The sequence below is a fragment of the Borostomias antarcticus genome (genome assembly GCF_949987555.1).
Source record: "Borostomias antarcticus genome assembly, chromosome: 8".
Classification (NCBI taxonomy): Eukaryota; Metazoa; Chordata; class Actinopteri; order Stomiiformes; family Stomiidae; genus Borostomias; species Borostomias antarcticus.
In genome coordinates, this window is record NC_140241.1 from 2334469 (window position 1) to 2354170 (window position 19702).

Genomic DNA, 19702 nt, shown 5'->3' on the forward strand with positions numbered 1-19702 from the left:
GCTCTTGCATATGGATAAGCACGGGGAACCTGGGGTGGGCTAGGGCGAGGTCAAATAAAAGCAAATATTTTGCTGTTTTTCCATATCTTTTTTTTTTGTTATCAAAGTTGTTTTTCTAGTTTGAGCACTCACTATATTCAGTCGTCCATAGAGAGAATATATCCCCCCCCCCCCCGCCGACTGCCTTGACCCTCAGAACCCGTCATGGAGAGTGAGTGGATAATCTTTAAAATGCTTAGCCTCACTGGCAGGGTGGATCAGATAATGCAACGGGACAATGGAGCGGTTCCCACACAGGCACATGCCTTAAGGCCTGTGTGTGCCTAAGTAAATTTACTGCACCCTCTAATAAAAGTAAATAAACTTATAACTGATCACCTTAGTGACAAAACGCTGCTGTCAGGTAGGGAATGTCTATCAGAATGTCCTACGACCCAGCGCATCCTGTCTGGTAAGAAATGTTGATAGACATTTTGACATTTCCTACCAGGCAGCGCTACCCATGAATCAAGCACAATTAAAATGGGTCGTAAAACATTCTGATAGACATTCCTACCTGACAGGATGAACACCGGCTTTTCATTGGAACGTGGGAGTAAACAATCACCGGTGAAAACGGCTGCGTTGTTTCATGCGAAATGCGAGTCGGTTTTCATAAGGTCCTCTTAAATATTTAGATAAACCACCATCTGATGGATTTATGATCATGTTAATGGTCAGCTGTTATTGGTCGTATGAGAAACGTTTCCCTTTGATACATCTAATAGCCTACTTATATTTATATTGCGCTATACATCTGAAACAGATCTCAAAGCGATACAGTAATACTCGACAATTGGCAAGGTGTGGACAGGTGCTTCTCATGAGATTAGAGACCGTTGTCCTGCTCCTCCCTAACCTCAGTTACATCACAAGTGTGCTAGAGAATGTTGATCAAGTTCAAGATTATTTGCTGTATACTCGTCCTGAAACTCAGTATTCTAACTCCATTTTGTTCACTTTGCTGAAAGAAGGACATCCCTATTCCTCTCAGGGATTGGTGTATGACTGGTAAGATGCTGTTCATGTATTTATCTTCCTCCACTATATTTGGTTACCATTAAAAAACTAAAAAACAATCAAACACCATGCTACATGGGGCTGTAGTACTGGATACCTTTATTTAGGTATATACGGTATATGTAGTTGTAGAAGGTATAGGTTGTAGGAGGTAATTGTAGTATATATTTATATTTATACAGATTGTATGTACAGTATGATATATGATATATGATGTTTATTAAAGTGTCATGCACTCAAGGTGCCCAGCCCCGCATTGTGTGTAAGAGGAACAACAAAATATAAAATACAAACTACAACTGTATTATATTCTATATTTTATACATACTGTATGTAGATATTTTTTGAGAAGAGTTTGTTCCTCCACCAATGACTGAGAAATCTGTAGATATGAACTCTAGATTTGCCCAATGAGGGTATTCATCTGATTGTATTGAGGAAGCTTTTACATTGGCTTTAAACAAGCCTCATTTTGATTTACTGAAAAAGAGTACCAGAAAAGATAAGGTAAATTTTCCTTAAAAAATAATATATATATATATATATATATATATGTGTGTGTGTGTGTGTGTGTGTGTGTTACTACATACATAATTCACATCATCAAGTCAATTTTTAAGAAATATTGGCACATCCTGACTTCGGATCCGGAGTTTTCGCTTTCCACTAATTCTGTAATTTGCATTTTTGCATGAATTGCATTCTTTTTTTAAAAGTGTTTACATTCATGGAATTTACCCAAACCATGCATGCCCCAAATTATTTTTGTTATTGGTAAATTGAATCCTTCAGCAAATGGTTGTTGTCCTGTCTGCAAATTATGTCATTTTCACGGAATTTCAGTTTTACTGCATCCTTCTCAAACTCTTGTAGTGGGTTTTCCTCTGCGGCACAGGCCGTGACTCCAAAGGTCAGGACCTATTTTGGTGTTATCATCCGCGTTAGGCTAGTATGTGGCAAGGAGGGGTTGAGTAATATTCATTGTACCAGATCATTGCACCATTATAATTAATGTCCCTAGACCTGTCTCTCCCAAGATGGGAGCAACCTAGAATGGCCAATTAGAAGTTGTACTGATAAGGCAAGGCAAGTTTATTTATATAGCACATTTCAGCCACAGGGAAATTCAAGGTGCTTTACATCATCATCATCATCTTCATCCGCTTATCCAGGGTCGGGTCGCGGAGGCAGCAGCTCCAGCAGGGGGCCCCAGACATCCCTTTCCCTAGCAGCATCAACCAGCTCTGCCTGGGGAATCTTTAGCCGCTCACAGGCCAGTGCGGAGATGTAGTCCCGCCACCTAGTCCTGGGTCTACCCCGCGGCCTCCTCCCAGCCGGACACGCCTGGAACACCTCCCTAGGGAGGCGCCCAGGAGGCATCCTCACTAGATGCCCGAACCACCTCAACTGGCTCCATTCGACGCAAAGGAGCAGCGGCTCTACTCCGAGTCTCTCCCGGATGACTGAACTTCTCACCCGATCTCTCAGGGAGACCCCAGCCACCCTCCGGAGAAAACTCATTTCGGCCGCTTGTATCCGTGATCTCGTTCTTTTGGTCATGACCCATCCTTCATGACCATAGGTGAGGGTGGGGACGAAGATAGACCGGTAGATCGAGAGCTTTGCCTTTTGGCTCAGCTCTCTTTTCGTCACAACAGTGCGGTAAAGCGACTGCAGAACCGCACCAGCTGCTCCGATTCTCCGGCCAAACTCCCTCTCCATGGTTCCCTCACTCGTGAACAAGACCCCCAGATACTTGAACTCCTTCACTTGGGGTAAGGACTAATTTCCTTCTCGGAGCGGACAGGCCACCGGTTTCCTGCTGAGAACCATGGCCTCAGATTTAGAAGTGCTTTTTCTCATCCCAGCCGCTTCACACTCAGTTGCCAACCTATCCAGAGAGTGCTGGAGGTCGCAGGCAGCTGATGCCATCAGGATCACATCATCTGCAAAAAGAAGTGATGTGATCCCCAGCTCACCGAACTGCAAACCCACCTCCCTCCGGCTACGCCTCGATATCCTGTCCATGAAAATCACAAACAGGATTGGTGACAAAGCGCAGCCCTGGCGGAGGCCAACACCCACCGGAAAGGAAGACGACTTACTGCCGAGGACCCGGACACAGCTCTCGCTCTGGGTGTACAGGGATTGGATGGCCCTAAGTAGGGACCCCCTCACCCCATACTCCCGCATAACCCTCCACAAGACCTCTCGAGGGACCCGGTCGTAAGCCTTCTCCAATTCCACAAAACACATGTAGACAGGTTGGGCAAACTCCCAAGCCCCCTCCAAGATCCTTGCGAGAGTGAAGAGCTGGTCGGTAGTTCCACGCCCAGGACGAAATCCGCATTGTTCCTCTTCGATCTGAGGTTCGACTATCGGCCGGACCCTCCTTTCCAGCACCTTGGAGTAAACTTTCCCTGGGAGGCTGAGTAATGTGATGCCTCTATAATTCGCACACACCCTCTGGTCCCCTTTTTTGAATATTGGGACCACCACCCCAGTCTGCCACTCCTTCGGCACTGACCCAGACTTCCACGCAATGTTACAGAGGCGTGTCAACCAAGACAGCCCCTCTACACCCAGCGCCTTCAGCATTTCTGGATGGATCTCATCAGTCCCTGGGGCTCTGCCACTGTGGAGTTGTTTGACTACCTCAGTGACCTCCTCCAAGAACATTGACGACCCCCCATCATCTTCCGGCTCTGCCTCGATCGTAGAGGGTGGATTAGTCGGGTTCAGGAGTTCCTCAAAGTGCTCCTTCCAACGCTCAACAACCTCCTCAGTTGAGGTCAGCAGTGTCCCCTCCTTGCTGTATACAGCTTGGATGGTCCCCCGCTTTCCCTTCCTGAGGTGTCTGATGGTCTTCCAGAAACACTTTGGTGCCGACCGAAAGTCCTTCTCCATGGTTTCTCCGAACTCCTCCCACACCCGCTGCTTTGCCTTGGTCACGGCCGAAGCCGCAGCCCTCCGGGCCAGTCGATACCCTGCAACTGTTTCTGGGGTCTCCCGGGCTAACATAGCCCGGAAGGCCTCCTTCTTCAGTCGGACGGCTTCCCTCACCACCGCTGTCCACCACGGTGTCCGAGGGTAACCGCCCCTTGAGGTACCTATGGCCCTCAGGCCACAGCTCCCAGCCGCAGCTTCAGCAATGGAGGCTTTGAACACCGACCACTCATGCTCGATGTCCCCAACCTCCACAGGGATGCCTGAGAAGCTCCGCCGGAGGTGGCAATTGAAATCTCTCCGGACAGGCTCTTCCTCCAGATGTTCCCAGTTCACCCTCACTACACGCTTGGGTTTTCCAGGTCTGTCCAGAAGTTTCCCCCGCCATCGAAACCAGCTCACCACCAGATGGTGATCAGTGGACAGCTCTGCCCCTCTCTTTACCCGAGTGTCCAAAACGCATGGCCTCAGATCAGATGATACGATAACGAAATCGATCATCGACCTTCGGCCTAAGGTGTTCTGATGCCAGGTGTACTTGTGGGCATCCTTGTGTTCGAACATGGTGTTTGTTATGGACAAACCGTGACTAGCACAGAAGTCCAACAACAAAACACCACTCGGGTTCAGATCGTGGTGGCCATGCCTCCCAATCACGCCCCTCCAAGTTTCTCCATCATTGCCTACGTGTGCATTGAAGTCGCCCAGTAGGACACTGGAGTCCCCTGCAGGAGCCCCCAAAAGGACTACACTCAGGGTCTGCAGGAAGGCTGAGTACTCTGAACTGCTGTTCGGTGCATAAACACAAACCACAGTCAGAGTCCCCCCCCCCCACAGTCCTAAGGCGCAGGGAGGCGACCCTCTCGTCCACTGGGGTGAACTCCAGCACAGAGGCGCTCAGCTGGGGGCTAGCTAGTATAGCTAGCCAATGCAAGCTAAGGCAATGCATTTGCCTTACGCCTCATACCGTGAGCAACTCCGGAGAAGAACAGGGTCCAACCCCTATCCAGGGGTTTGGTTCCGGCGCCGGTGCTGTGCGTGGAGGTTAGCCCCACCAGGTGTAATTGGTATCGCTCCACCTCCCTCACAAGCTCCGGCTCCTTCCCCCCCAGCGAGGTCACGTTTCATGTCCCCAGAGCCAGCCTTTGCCGCCCGGGTCCGGTCCGTCGGTGCCCCCCGCCTTCACCGCCACCTAGTTGGCAGCGCACCCGACCCCGACAATTCCTCCCGCGGGCGGTGGGTCCACGGGACGATGGAGGAGGAGATGGTGCTTCCACGTTGCTTATTCGGGCTGGGCCCGGCCGGGCTCCGTGGTAAGCCCGCCCACCAGGCGCTCGCATGCGGGCCCTCCGTCTGGGCCTGGCTCCAGACGAGGGCCCCGGGCTTCCTCCGGGCCGGGTCTCTCTTCCTTTTTGGTGTTCTGTCATCAGGGTTTTTTCCTGTAACCCCAGGTAGGGGGGCTAGGGGGTACTACCACTTGCCCAAGGTGGACCCCCAGACTAGTGGAGGGAAGGAGGCGTCTTACTTCTCCATTCTAGTTTTGCAACTAGCCACTGCCGCGTATATGCTTTACATGAGACATTAAAAGCATAAAAACAAAAAGCAAGACATTATAGACATTTAAAACAAAAGGCAGGACAAATGAAAAGCATTAAAACAAAAAGCAAGTCATTATAGACATTTAAACAAAAAGCAGGACAAATAGAATACAGGAATAAAAGTTACAGTGCAGTATACTGATAAACATAGCTCCTCTTAGAAAGCAGTGGCAAAAAGAAAAGTCTTCAGGCTTGTTTTAAAAGAACCAAGAGTTGCAGCAGACCTGCAGTTTTCTGGAAGTTTGTTCCAGATATGTGGAGCATAAAAACTGAATGCTGCTTCTCCATGTTTTGTTTTAACTCTGGGGACAGAAAGCAGACCTGTGCCAGACGACCTGAGGGGTCTGGATGGTTCATAGCATATGAGCAGATCAGAAATATATTTTGGCCCTAGACCATTCAAGTCAATTCTTTGACAGACAGGAAACCAGTGTAAAGACCTTAGTATGGTGTGATATGCTCCACTTTCTTAGTCTTAGTGAGGACTCGAGCAGCAGCGTTCTGAATCAGCTGCAGCTGTCTGATCGATTTTTTAGAGAGACCTGTATACATGCCGTTACAGTAGTCGAGTCTACTGAAGATAAACACATGGACAAGTTTTTCCAAATCCTTCTGGGACATAAATCCTTTGATCCTTGATATATTCTTCAGGTGATAGTAGGCTGACTTTGTAATTGACTTAATGTGGCTGTTGAAATTCAGGTCTGAGTCCATGGCTACACCAAGATTTCTGGCTTCGTTTGTGGTTTTTACCATTACTGATTGAAGTTGAGCACTGACTTTTAATCGTTCTTCTTTGGCTCCAAAGACAATAACTTCAGTTTTATTTTTGTTTAGTTGGAGAAAGTTCTGGCACATCCAATCATTGATTTGTTGAATGCACTTACTCAGCGCTTGTATGGGATTATAGTCTCCTGGTGATATAGTGATATACATTTGTGTGTCATCTGCATAGCTATGGTAACATATTTTGTTGTTTTCCATAATTTGAGTTAGTGGGAGCATGTAAATGTTGAACAGAAGAGGCCCCAGGATGGAGCCTTGGGGAACTCCACAGGTCATTTTTGTCAACTCAGATTTGTAATTGCCTATAGACACAAAATAATCCCTGTCCTTTAAGTAGGATTCAAACCAATCTAACACTGTACCAGAAATTCCCAACCAATTTTCCAGTCGGCCTAGTAGTATGTTGTGGTCTACCGTGTCGAACGCAGCGCTGAGATCCAGTAATACTAAGACTGAGATTTTGCCATTATCTGTGTTTAAATGGATGTCATTAAATACCTTAATAAGATAAGACTGATAAGATAAGATAAGACTGACCAATGAGAAATGCAGGCCTGTTGGCCAAACCTAGTAATAAGCTTTAGCTTTGTGTGGACTGTAACCTCGCTGTATCACCTTGCATGAAAGCAATAAACCTGGATTACGTTCTCTCGTCTGACATCCTCTTTATTTAAGGACCATAAATTACAGTAAGATAAACTTTCTTTTGAATAATTATTAATCAGTAATATGTGTAAATTAAGTTTCTAACATCACTCTCTGACCCTCTCCAGGCTGTGGTACAAGAACAAGGAAGCTTGACAGTACTTTTTTGGAGACAACCTTCCGTGCTTATTAAGCAAGGTGATTATTTTTCCAGGATTATTAAGCAGAGAAGCAAACCCATATGGTGAGCACTGGTCACCGTGGTTCCCAACATTTGTTCTTATCAGACACTGTGTAACATTTTGTTGTTGTTGTCTTTGTTTAACCTTAGAATGAAAAGACGGATTGGGTGTGGCACCCTGCTGGTGTTGATCGTGTGCATCATCCTGCTTGTGTGCGTAAGGCTCTCTGTGAGATTCTCCACTCAACTCTTTGAGCCAACTGCAGACATTGCAAACATTCCTACATACCACCGATACAACATCAACTGCATCGCCATCTACGACCATGACCCCGTGGAGGTGGAGAAGTCACTGGTCATCAGGAGGAGCATTGTGGAGGACCAGGATGAGAGTCTGGTCAACCTCACCACCAACTGCCCACGCTACCTCAGGTCCAGGGGCTATGGGGACATCCAGGTGTCAGAGGCGGAGCGGACCTTCCCCCTGGCCTACTCTATGGTGGTCCACAAGTCTGCCTGGCTGGTGGAGAGAATCCTCAGGTTACTGTACTCTCCCAGCAACCTCTACTGTATCCACTACGACCAGAAGTCCTCCGCACAGTTCAAATCAGCCATGGAGGGTCTGGCCCGCTGCCTGCCCAACGTCTTCATCGCCTCCAAGCTGGAGTCGGTCGACTACGCCGGCATCAGCCGCCTCAAGGCTGACCTCAACTGCCTGTCCGACCTGCTGGGGTCGGAGGTCAAGTGGAGGTATGCCATTAACCTGTGTGGGCAGGACTTTCCTCTCATGTCCAAAGTAGAGCTGGTGGCAGAGCTGACGAACCTACGGGGCGCCAACATGCTGGAGACCAGCCGACCCTCTGTGGAAAAGAAGACGAGATTCACCTTCCGCTACGAGCTGCAAGACTTTACTTACAACAACTTTGAGTACCGCAAGCTGCCTCTTAAAACCAACCAGGCCAAAGATCCACCTCCGAAAGGTATCGAGATCTTCATGGGCAGCGCTTACTTTGTGCTGTCCCGGGAGTTTCTCACCTATGTGCACCGCTCACCACTAGTCCGAGACTTCCTGGCCTGGTGTAATGATACCTACTCCCCAGACGAGCACTTCTGGGCCACTCTCATACGTGTGCCCGGGGTGCCAGGAGAGGTGCCCAGGGCCCAGGCTGATGTCACGGAACACATGAGTAAGACCAGGCTGATCAAGTGGAGCTACCTGGAGGGGCCCCTTTACCCCCCCTGTACTGGGACATACATCCGAAAGGTGTGTATTTACGGGGCTGTAGAAATCCGCTGGCTACTTAGCTATGGTCACTGGTTTGCCAATAAGGTGGACCCTAAAGTAGACCCCGTCCTTATTCAGTGCCTGGAAGAGAATCTGATGGAGAGACAGATGGTTTTGGTTAAAACACAACAAGTGAGCTCATCTAGGGACGCCCGGTAGCTCAACGGGCTGGAGCGCTTACCATGTAAAGGCTAGTCCTTACCGCAGCGGCGTGGGTACAAATCTGGCCCACAACCTTTGCTGCATGACTTCCTCACTCTCTCTCCCCCACCTTTCCTGTCTGCCATCTACACTGTCCTATCGTAATAAAGCAGAAATGCCTTAAAAATATCTTACAACAAACAAGTGCGCTCATCTAGAAAATGCTGACTTAGTGAGAGTACATGAAATGTACAGTATTTGCTTTTAAAATGCAACTTGCTTTTCAAATGCTAATAAAAAATATAACTGCAAGCAGTAATGGGATGGGGTCCTGCAAACACTGCCATCTGTCTTATGCATTATACATATATGGTTATATTATACACTAGATATACTGACACTATGTACTTTAGATGCAGTGACACTGTTCCTGTACCAGTACATTAGCGTCATTCGGTTACCGGATGGCCTGGGGGAATGCATGGGCCTTTCTTGTAAAGTATGCACATGGAGACCATAGAATGACAGGCAGAATGTTGAGTTTATTATTAACCACATCAAACAGTATGAAGGTGGTGACATTCCATCTGTGTGATTGTAACTGATATCAGGTCAGGTCTGGCAAACCTGTCTTCTCAGTGTGAAGGTATCGGCAACACACAGAATAGTATGTACTGTAATGTAATGTAATGAATGGAGGAAGTCAGACCTTTCTTTCCACCAACAGAGGCGTGGAAGAAGTCAGAGGCTGGAGACCTGGGAGCTATTCTCTTTCATGTTTTTCTTTTGTAACCTGTATTTTTCATGTAACTGGATTGTATAACTTATGTATAACTGTATAACTTATGTATAACACCAAATTTTACATAAAGATTTTTACCCTTGCATCAGATATTTTCTCCTTGCCTTTATTGGTTTGGTGAGTATTGATATATCTTGCTTGAGTCATTGAATTGATGATTGAGATTTATCTTAAAGGTCTTACAGCAGGGCGATTAGGCCCGTCCGCCCAGGTGGACTAAAGAGGGTCTAACCTGGGCCTTTCCTCCGGAGAGGGAGGTTGAAGAGGAATGCGTGTGTCTGAGTTGACACTGAGGAGTTGACCTTTGAACTGTGAGCACGAACATAGGTCTAAATCAAGTGGCACCGCTCTGACAGAGAGAGCACATTGGAGCACACACACATTTGGGAGAGAGAATTGGGAGAAACATTTTAAGAGAGGCTGTGACTGATTGACTCATGTGATGGTAGTTTAAGCAATAACATATTAGATACATGAGCCACGGATAACAATAAAACCTGGTGGTGAGGTTCTATAAGCCGTGGTAGGGACTTCACATAATAAGCCATCACCTTGAGGTCAATAGGTCAGTAGCCTATTCTTCAACAGTATTAGTATTATTACTGTCTTTCATCAAAATGTTGCCTATATGACATTCAAATATATGTTATCATTCATATAATTTTCATAAAATGTCACATTTTTGCTGTCGTACCCTATTTGTCCAAGTTCTTGAGAGGAATGACAGTATTTGTATTGACTTGTATTATATCAGAGAACATGAGCAGGATCTCTTTTATATGTGCCCTGAGTTAAACACAAACATAATTGCCCTGTATGAGCAAGGGCTTCCAGTTGAGAGGGATCAAGGTCCATGCTTAGTCAGAGGGTCGGCAGGAGGGCCTGGGACAGTTGGCTGAGTGGGTCCAGGTCACAGCACCAAGTCCCCCCACTACATGGAGCAGGACGCGGGCTGTGAACCCCAGTCTGAGGAGCCCAGGACTTTAGGGGGGGACTATGTCCAAGTCCCCGTCATCATGGATTGTCATAGAAATGGTAGTTTCATCACCTCCTTTGTAATTCACCACCTCCCTCAACCTTTCACATAGCTGTGCTAATAATTCATGACAGGATGACCTCCAGGAGGTCAACACACCTAGACGTTGTCTACTCCAGAATAACCATCCTTTGTCCCATTGTCCCTACAAAAATTATCGCCTTTTCTCATGTCACATGTCTGCATTCTCGACCACTGTTGATAACGCCTGTCATTTAATATGAAGTGTACAATGGGTCCTGAAGTCCTTGTGCTGTAGTCTCACGTGTCTGAGTCCCGTGCCCACAGCGTGTCTTCTCTCAAGGACACAGAAACCTGAATAACTTGATCTTGCATTGCTTAATGTCCCAATGTCATGTGTGGATCACTATTTTAGCCTATAATTAGAGACATTAAAAGCATTAAGACAAAGTGCAACACATAAAAGGTCATGTAAAACGAAATGCAAAAAAAGGACAGCTCCTTCTTATCAATTAGTGAATGTAAATTAATCTTCACATTTTTACTTTGTCCTGTCAATTAGAGTCTGCATGTTCCCAGGTCACGCAATTCTAAAAGCTGGTTCCAAACCCAAATTTCCAAAATTATACTGTGAATCCGCCCTGGCCTTCCCCGAACAAGTGGTTCACTTGGGTCACGCACTGAATGGGCAATGTCTAGAAAACTCTTGCGGCGATCTTCCCTGTCGTGAACTTTTTAACACAGTACACGACTGTATGTGTTCTGATTTCTCTAAAATCTGGTTAAACATTGATTCAGATTCAGACAACTGTATTGTACGGAAGCCCTAAGTGGCCATGCATTCATACATTTCCCCCCCACCGTTTTCTCGTGATAACGAGTTAATTTCCTTCGTTTTCTCGTGATAACGAGACAATTTTATTCGTTTTCTCGTGATGACAAGATAATTTTCTCGAGATCTTGAGATAACCAAACTTTGTTTTCTTGTGATCGCAAGTTGGAGAGTTCTTATTTTATTTTTTAATACCAGTATTATAATGGCCTAGTCACAGCACATTCCAACACAATGTTACATACAGTATATGTAGCCTACTGTATAGGACATACAGTACAATAACTCTCCCAGATGGACACACTTCAATGAGCTACAAAAGAACATTCAAACCAGAGAGCTAAAAGAACAGTGGCTTAACAACAGTACAAACCCACTGTAGCTGTATAACTTGACATTGTAAGGGAGGAAGGTTGGTAAGAGTTTGATGAAGCTGGCAAGAAGTCACAGTATCAGCATGACTGGTCCCAAACAACCTGGAGATACAGAGCAACAGGGGTGGTGATTTAGACATGTGAGACTGAGGATTACACTTCATACACCAGATGTCTAGTGACCCGCAATCCTGCTGATCTGCATCTCTCAGTCATCATCCGGTAGGTACCCATGGAGTCGCCCAGGTCCCCGTAGCTGGTCAGCTACTGTATGTAGCCTACTTTACGATATCAGGCTCGCTTTGATTGCGCCGCTGATAAAGCTGAAGCCTTGCCAGGCACACATGTGAGCCTAGAGCAACTGCTGCTTCCTGTAAGACCTGTTGCTTAAGCCCAAATGTAATTCTTCCTTCTCCGACAGGTAAACTAATTGAATAATCACTGCGGGAGGAATTTGGGTTTTCAGCAGTGGGGAAAGTACAGCAGCAGTGTAATGTTACACGATGTAACATGATTGGATATGTGGAAGTGTGTCCCTCTAGACCTCATATTAGAATCCTCTCATATTAGAACAATGAGCAGAGGAAAGAAGGAATCGTTTTAATAGTATTCATTATTAACATGTGGCAGTTCCTAATGGCCTTGTGTTTTGTCTTGCCATTGCAGTGACAAAGAGCTAGATGTTGAGCAGTATTCCTCAGGAAACTCTTCAGCTGAGGTAAGGAGGCTCAGAGGACCGTTGTGACAAACCGTTTTGCACACACTTGATTTCCCGATTTGTGTTCACACACATGCCTTTGTAGGGGAGAGCGGGGCGCGTTGGAGCATTTTTTTCAAATACAAAAAGATTTTCAAATACTCCCGCCGACTTCAGGATAGGTTGACGTGACGTAGAGAGATGTGTTTACCAAAATATGTTTGTGTAGCTACAACAGATCACCTCAAAAGCCCCGCGGTCTGACGCGCCCCACGGTCCGACGCGCCCCGCTCTCCCCTACTTCCGCTACAAAGGCATGTGTACATATCTACATATCTATACAGTATATCTCATATCTACATATCTATATATCTGCAGGATGGATACAGGCTGGATCCATGATGACGGGGACTTGGACATAGTCCCTCCCTAAAGTCCTGGGCTCCTCAGACTGGGGCTCACAGCCCGCGTCCTGCTCCATGTAGTGGGGGGACTTGGTGCTGTGACCTGGACCCACTCAGCCAACTGTCCCAGGCCCTCCTGCCGACCCTCTGACTAAGCATGGACCTTGATCCCTCTCAACTGGAAGCCCTTGATCATACAGGGCATTTTCCATTTCAATAAACACATTTATCAAAACATCCACTCACTAACTGCAATGTTTTTCATTTTCATCAGGTTGGTAGGTTGATTTTTGTCCATACACATGTTGTTTTTTGTCCATACACGGTGCACAGCACAGGTGATCAAATGTGCCTTCTGATTTCTGACTTCTGATTTCTGCTGTTTGTCAATGTGTCCTTTTATATATTATTTAATAGTTAATTTAATAAGTAATTTATGTTTGTGTTTAACTCAGGGCACATATAAAAGACCCTGCTCATGTTCTCTGATATAATAGAAGTCAATACAAATACTGTCATTCCTCTCAATAACTTGGACAAATAGGGTACGACAGCAAAATGTGACATTTTATGAAAATTATATGAATGATAACATATATATATTTGAAGGTCATATAGGCAGCATTTTGATGTAAACAGTAATACTACTAATACTACTACTACTACTACTACTACTAATAATAATAATAATAATAATAATAATCATAATAATAATACATCCACAGAGCTTTTAGATAAGTTCAGAATAAAAGTATTGCCCCCCCCCCACATTTTTTTATTTTTTTTATAAAGAATTAGTCTGAACTTATTAATGAAAGCTATTTGACGGGTTCATCAAGAGTGTCTGGAACATAAACTTCACATAAAGAGGTTACAAGATCCAGGGCAGGGAAGTTCCAACTCTGTGTCTATAGTAGCCTAGCTTGAACCCAGCACTGGTCCATACTACCTTGTTTGTGGAAAACCAGTACCCCCTACTGGAGCAAAGTAGGAAGTGCACTGGCATATTAGTCTGAATTTGAATAAAGCAATGTGATTGTTCCATTCTTGTAATTGAGTGAAGAATCATCCAGTAGATTCGTGTCGGCCAATCCTCTTGACCGTAGGCTACTAGTAGCCTATTCCTGATTGCAGTCTGTGACACATCTACTGTGTTATGTCATTTGTGTATCGATGTAAAATAAGCATGCTGCTTTCTATGGTTCTCCTATTGTACCGTGATGAGACCAAAGACACTTCTACCGAATGTTGTATCGTATATTAGCTCATGTACACATGGAGTTATAAACAAACTGAGATTTTTGTTGTTGTTTGTAATGCGCCCCATCATCCAATATTTACATCAGCTCGGTGTGAACGTGCAAAGGGAGGGTGAGTGGATAGGGCGAGGGGATAGTGGATAGGGAGAGGGGACAGGGGCTGGTTTGGGATTGGGCCAGAGAGTAGTGGGAGGAGCCAGGGATTTCCTGGTTCTGCCAGTGTGCATGATTTCCTGGTTCTGCCAGTGTGCATGATTTCCTGGTTCTGCCAGTGTGCATGGTTTCCTGGTTCTGCCAGTGTGCATGGTTTCCTGGTTCTGCCAGTGTGCATGGTTTCCTGGTTCTGCCAGTGTGCATGGTTTCCTGGTTCTGCCAGTGTGCATGGTTTCCTGGTTCTGCCAGTGTGCATGGTTTCGAGAGAGAGAGAGAGACTGCTCACTCTTGTTTTCTCAGACAACGAGACAGTTGTGGAAGTGAAAGATTGAGAGTAGAGTGAGAGAAAGGACATTTTCTAGTTGTATTGCTTGATATTTTCAACTAAGAAGATGGACAAGACAAGGTGGGCTTTGGGAGTGGCTAGGGAGTCCATAAACAGGAAAGGTCAGGACATACTGGGTTATGACAATACTGGACTGTGGAATGGGGAGTATGGCGTTCTGGACTCTGCCACTCCTCTCTGTCTCAGACAGAAGCCCCAGAAGTTTGGGTGTTTGAGGATCATGAGGGGGGGCAAGTCTCCTTCTTTGATGGGAACATTAGTTTCAATATCCACTCCTTCACTGAGAAACACTATCCATTCGTTGGCCCAGGTTTTATAGTGGTAAAAACACAGCCCCACTGATCATCACCCATGTCAAGAGTTGTTTTTTTTTTGTTTTTTTTTACTTTGTTCAAATGAACTAAGTTGTCTTTTTATTTTCCTTTTTTGCAATTTCCTGAGGGCTATAGATTATGACTATGATACATCAGGGTGATGGTCACTTGTACTTGCACATTTACACCACTAGAGGGGACTCCTTACTCAAGGATTATTGAGGCCACTCAAGTTGTGGCCCTTGAAAGAAGGAAGTTAGCCTATGGTGTGTGCGTGTGTGGGGGGGGGGGGGATGTCCCCTAATAAAACAAGAAAAATGCTCACCTGTGAGGAAACGGGGATGGACAACCATTAAAAATATTAAAAACTAGAAATGATCCTCAAAGAGCACAGACCTCTGCCTTCGGGTTATGTTGTCCGCTACTTCCCCGATAAATCCCACAACCTCTTCCGTAAACACGTTGATGTCATCAGAGCTGCGCTGGAACACGTCTGGGGCCTCATTTATCATTGAGGTACGCCTTCTTTTACACGGTCTTTTTCGCGAGTTCAGGCGTACGCCATTTGCCCCCCCCACATTGCGATTTATCAAGCCGTAAGGGCGAAAATTTAGTCGCCTTTCTCCGCGCTTTTGTAGGACACCTCTCCAGTTGGCGTACCGATTTACACGGTGTTCTACGCCCTTCTTGAACACAGGGGGAACTGGCGACGCAGGTGGTGCGTCGGTGAATTACTATGTTTGACGGAGAGAATAAGAGCGACAGTTCATGAACGCACAATCATGTAGGCTACTAGGCCAATTCAGCACAAACATATATCGCAATGCAAGATTAGACGTGTCCTCTAACCGGCTCATTCATGGTTCGATATGGATTTGTTCCCCAAACTGTACCTATGCGCTGTCCCAAACCCTTCCGCGCTATATGTCACACACTTAATGCAGGCACTCCATCAAACGCAAATCATTGACAAATTAGATTGTCATTAATATGTGATCATGTGGACCTGTTTGCTGTTTGGTAAGCATATAAATGACAGTCCTCCTGTGCGTAATGCGAGCCTAAATGAATCCGGCGCTACTCGGCCTACTGGCCGAGATAGAACTCCAAAGAGGTGACGGCGATGGCGACTGCACCCACATAAGGGCACCATCAGTGAATGAATACGTCTATGTGAATCGCAAAAATGTGCACACTATAAATACCCAAATCATATGTGACGCCGACATGCTCATCACAAGTGTAGTGGCACGGTGGCCTGGCTCCACGCATGACTCATTCATCCTGGCGCACAGCAGGGTAGGGCTAGACTGGAGGCAGGCGCTGCGCGTGACGGCTGGCTTGGTGTGTGCATAGCCAAGATACATATTCTTTGTCTTTTTTACTTTAATCTTTATTAGCATTTTCCATCCATACAACGACAATACCATAAAACATAAAAACTTACAATAACAGCTTATGGGTACTTCCATCCATGCAGCTTTTTTTTCTTACTCAAATATGACAATTTTAATATTAGTGGTATCATCACACTTCCTTCTATAATCCATCCATTTTTCCCATCTCCCTTCAAACTTTCCTTCCTGCATCCTCAATGCATAAATAAATCTCATAAATCTCCTCCACAACACCCACCACTGCTCCTTGGTTGGGGGTTCCACCTTATACCAAGCCCTCATTATTGTCTTTTTACTAGCAACCAATAGTAATTTCACTAGGTATCTGTCCCCTCCTTGTACATCATTCTGTTATGTTTGCCAAGATGTATATTCAAAGCTGATAAGAATGAGAACCAGTCAAGACCCCACCACAAAATGAGGACCCAAGCCCTCAGCCCCCTCCCCGTCATGAGGTTTACCAGCGGGGCCAAAGGGCCCACACTGAGGTCATGCGCCAGCTATGAAGACACAAACAAGTAAGGTTCACATTTCTACCATTTTATTGTCTGTTGGTGGGTGACTGTGTGAGGTGTGTGAGTGCGTTTGTGAGTGAATGTGTGAGGTCCGTGAGTGTGGTAGTGAGTGACTGTGTGAGGTCCTTGAGTGTGGTAGTGAGTGACTGTGTGAGGTCCGTGAGTGTGGTAGTGAGTGACAGTGTGAGGTCCGTGACAGCATGTGTGAGGGAATGAAGTGCAGTGAGGATGTCCTGTTGGCTCTGGTGGTGTAGTGTGGTGACCTCCACCAACTGCTGCACAACTGCCCCACAACTGCCCCAATCCCTTCTGCCATTTCCCTCTGGGCCTCTAGGGTCATGAGCCTCCAGCACAGCGTCTGATAGGAAGCCCAGCCCTCAGGGAACCTTGAGGCAGGGACGCTGGCAGCCGGAGGTGGAGGCGTGGGCGGTGGAGACGGAGGCGCTGGAGATGGCACTGGAGGTGGAGGCTGGTGCGCTGGATGTAGAGGCTGCAACCGGCGGGGGCACGACCGTCAGGTCAAGGACCACTGCAGACTCCCCCTCCTCTGAGTCCCACCCCACGTCAGAGTCTGGAGAAACAATTTCAGTCATTTTCTTTGAGTTTGTCTGTTAACTTGATTATGCATTAAACATTTTATTGTGTAGCCATATTCAATTGATATGTTTTTCTGTTGGCAGCCAAATAAATGCTTAAGTGTGATTTCCCGGGTGATTTAGATGAGAGTCTAAATTTCCCAGAGGGGAAAATGTTTCATGTGGTCTAACATTATGAAGTGGTCATCTGTGTTATCGTTCCCTGTTTTTGGTCCTAAATCATTCATAGCCTACCACAGAATGTGTGGAATGTTTGCTTTCCTCACACATAATACAGCATGTCCGTGTAGCCTACGCCACATACAGGATGCACGAACATACAGTAGGCTACCTAAACTAGGAGCAATCAGACAAATGTAGGCTCGTACAAATAGCTTACCTTCCGAAGATGATTTTCTTTCCTCGCGTGGACCTCACCAACAAGCACATGCACCTCCGTCTCCGAAAGGTTTCTCTTCTTTCCGCGTTTTTCCATAAACGTATTTATCTGTCCCTATGCTCCACGCTATATTATGTCGGTTCCTTCCGGGGTATCCCCGTTGTGCCGTCATAGTTTTGACCATATATGGTTGGATTTGGGCGTGGAGAGGGCGGAACACGGGGCGCGTGCGCGTACGCTCTCTTCCCCGCCCGTCTCGGATTTCTCGTGCAGAAAAGGGCATACGACTTTTTTGATAGATCCGAAAAGCGTGTAAATATTCTCGTCGTACGCTACATTGTGCATTTTCCGCGTTTTCGTCGTACGCCCTCTTTTACACCTGAATTTACACGCTCTTTGATAAATGAGGCCCCTGGTCTCCTTCGAGAACATAAATTAGATCGTGTAAAAACTCGTGTCAGAAGCTGATCCTGATATTTTAGTCCTGTCTGAGTCCTGTCTGAAGAAGTACGGAAGAGCATTAGGGCCAACAGCATTTTTTTTAATTTTTTTTTAAGCTTCTGAGTTTAAAGAAATTCTGACTTTTTTCTCAGAAGTTATTTCTGACTTTTTTCTCAGAAATTCTGACTTTAAAGTCAGAAATTCTGAGTTTTTTTCTCAGAAATTCTGACTTTAATCTCAGAAATTCTGACTTTAATCTCAGAAGTTATTTCTGATTTTTTTCTCAGAAATTCTGACTTTACACCTGGAAAGGGGACACTGGACTGTGTGGCATTGTGTGAGATTAGGGGCCGTCTTTTATTGAAATCAAAAACACAACGCAGAACTTAATAAGAACAATGATAAAAGACAACAAAAGTCAACACCAGTATCACTCTCACTCAGTCAGCATTTTCTAGATGAGCTCACTTGTTTGTTTTAAGATATTTTTAAGGCATTTCTGCTTTATTACGATAGGACAGTGTAGATGGCAGACAGGAAAGGTGGGAGAGAGAGAGAGGAAGACATGCAGCAAAGGGTGTGGGCCAGATTTGAACCCACGCCGCTGCGGTAAGGACTAGCCTTTACAGCCCGTTGAGCTACAAGGCGTCCCTAGATGAGCTCACTTGTTGTGTTTTAACCAAGACCGTCTGTCTCTCCATCAGATTCTCTTCCAGGCACTGAACAAGGACGGGGTCTACTTTAGGGTCCACCTTATTGGCAAACAAGTGACCATAGCTAAGTAGCCAGATAGATAGATAAATCTTTATTTTTGTGTCACTCCTTAACAGACATTTCCATCACATTAGTACAAAAGTGCCATAATAAAAAGTTAAGGACCACTCACAATGAGCTGTGAGACACAATATAATTACAAATCAAAATAGAATAGAGCGTACATTATAGTACTACACACATACAACCATACAATTGAGAATACAATACAGTATAGCGACATACAAAATACAGTATAAAGGAGAATGGGGACTAAATGAATAGAGAGGAATGGAAATGGGTCAGTTTATAGACCAGTACTCATGAAAGCTACTCTTCTTTTTAGGATGAGGTGGCAGGCTTTGGCGCATTCGTTGATACAGTGTCTACCGGCTAAAATTATACACAATTTATTTGAATCATCAAGGTCATTAAAAAATTCAAAGTGCTTTGAGAGGGAGATATAAAGATCTGAGCGAATGTCCTTGTAAAGTTCACAGTGTAATAGGGCGTGGGCTTCTGATTCAATGGAGCCACTGTTGCATAGTGTACAGAAACAACTCTCCACTGGAGTGTTAGTGTATCGACCGGTTTCTAGGGCTAAGGGTGCGACTCCACATGTAAACTAGGACAGTGTAGATGACAGAAAGGAAAGGTGTGAGAGAGAGAGAGAGAGAGAGAGAGAGAGGAAGACATGCAGCAAAGGGTGTGGGCCGGATTCGAACCCACACCACTGCGGTAAGGACATGGTAAGCGCTCCAGCCCGTTGAGCTATCGGGGCGTCCCTAGATGAGCTCACTTG

The 19702-nt window shown here is 45.8% G+C and overlaps 1 protein-coding gene across 1 annotated transcript; it reads left to right on the forward strand.

The window, feature by feature from the left end:
• Nucleotides 1–7366: 7366 nt before the first annotated feature.
• On the forward strand, nt 7367–8659 carry LOC311312135 (beta-1,3-galactosyl-O-glycosyl-glycoprotein beta-1,6-N-acetylglucosaminyltransferase 4-like; the record flags this gene model as incomplete). The annotated part of the gene is made up of 1 exon (XM_084442006.1): nt 7367–8659. The coding sequence occupies one exon, from the start codon at nt 7367–7369 to the stop codon at nt 8657–8659; it is 1293 nt and encodes a 430-aa protein (XP_084298132.1).
• Nucleotides 8660–19702: the final 11043 nt, after the last annotated feature.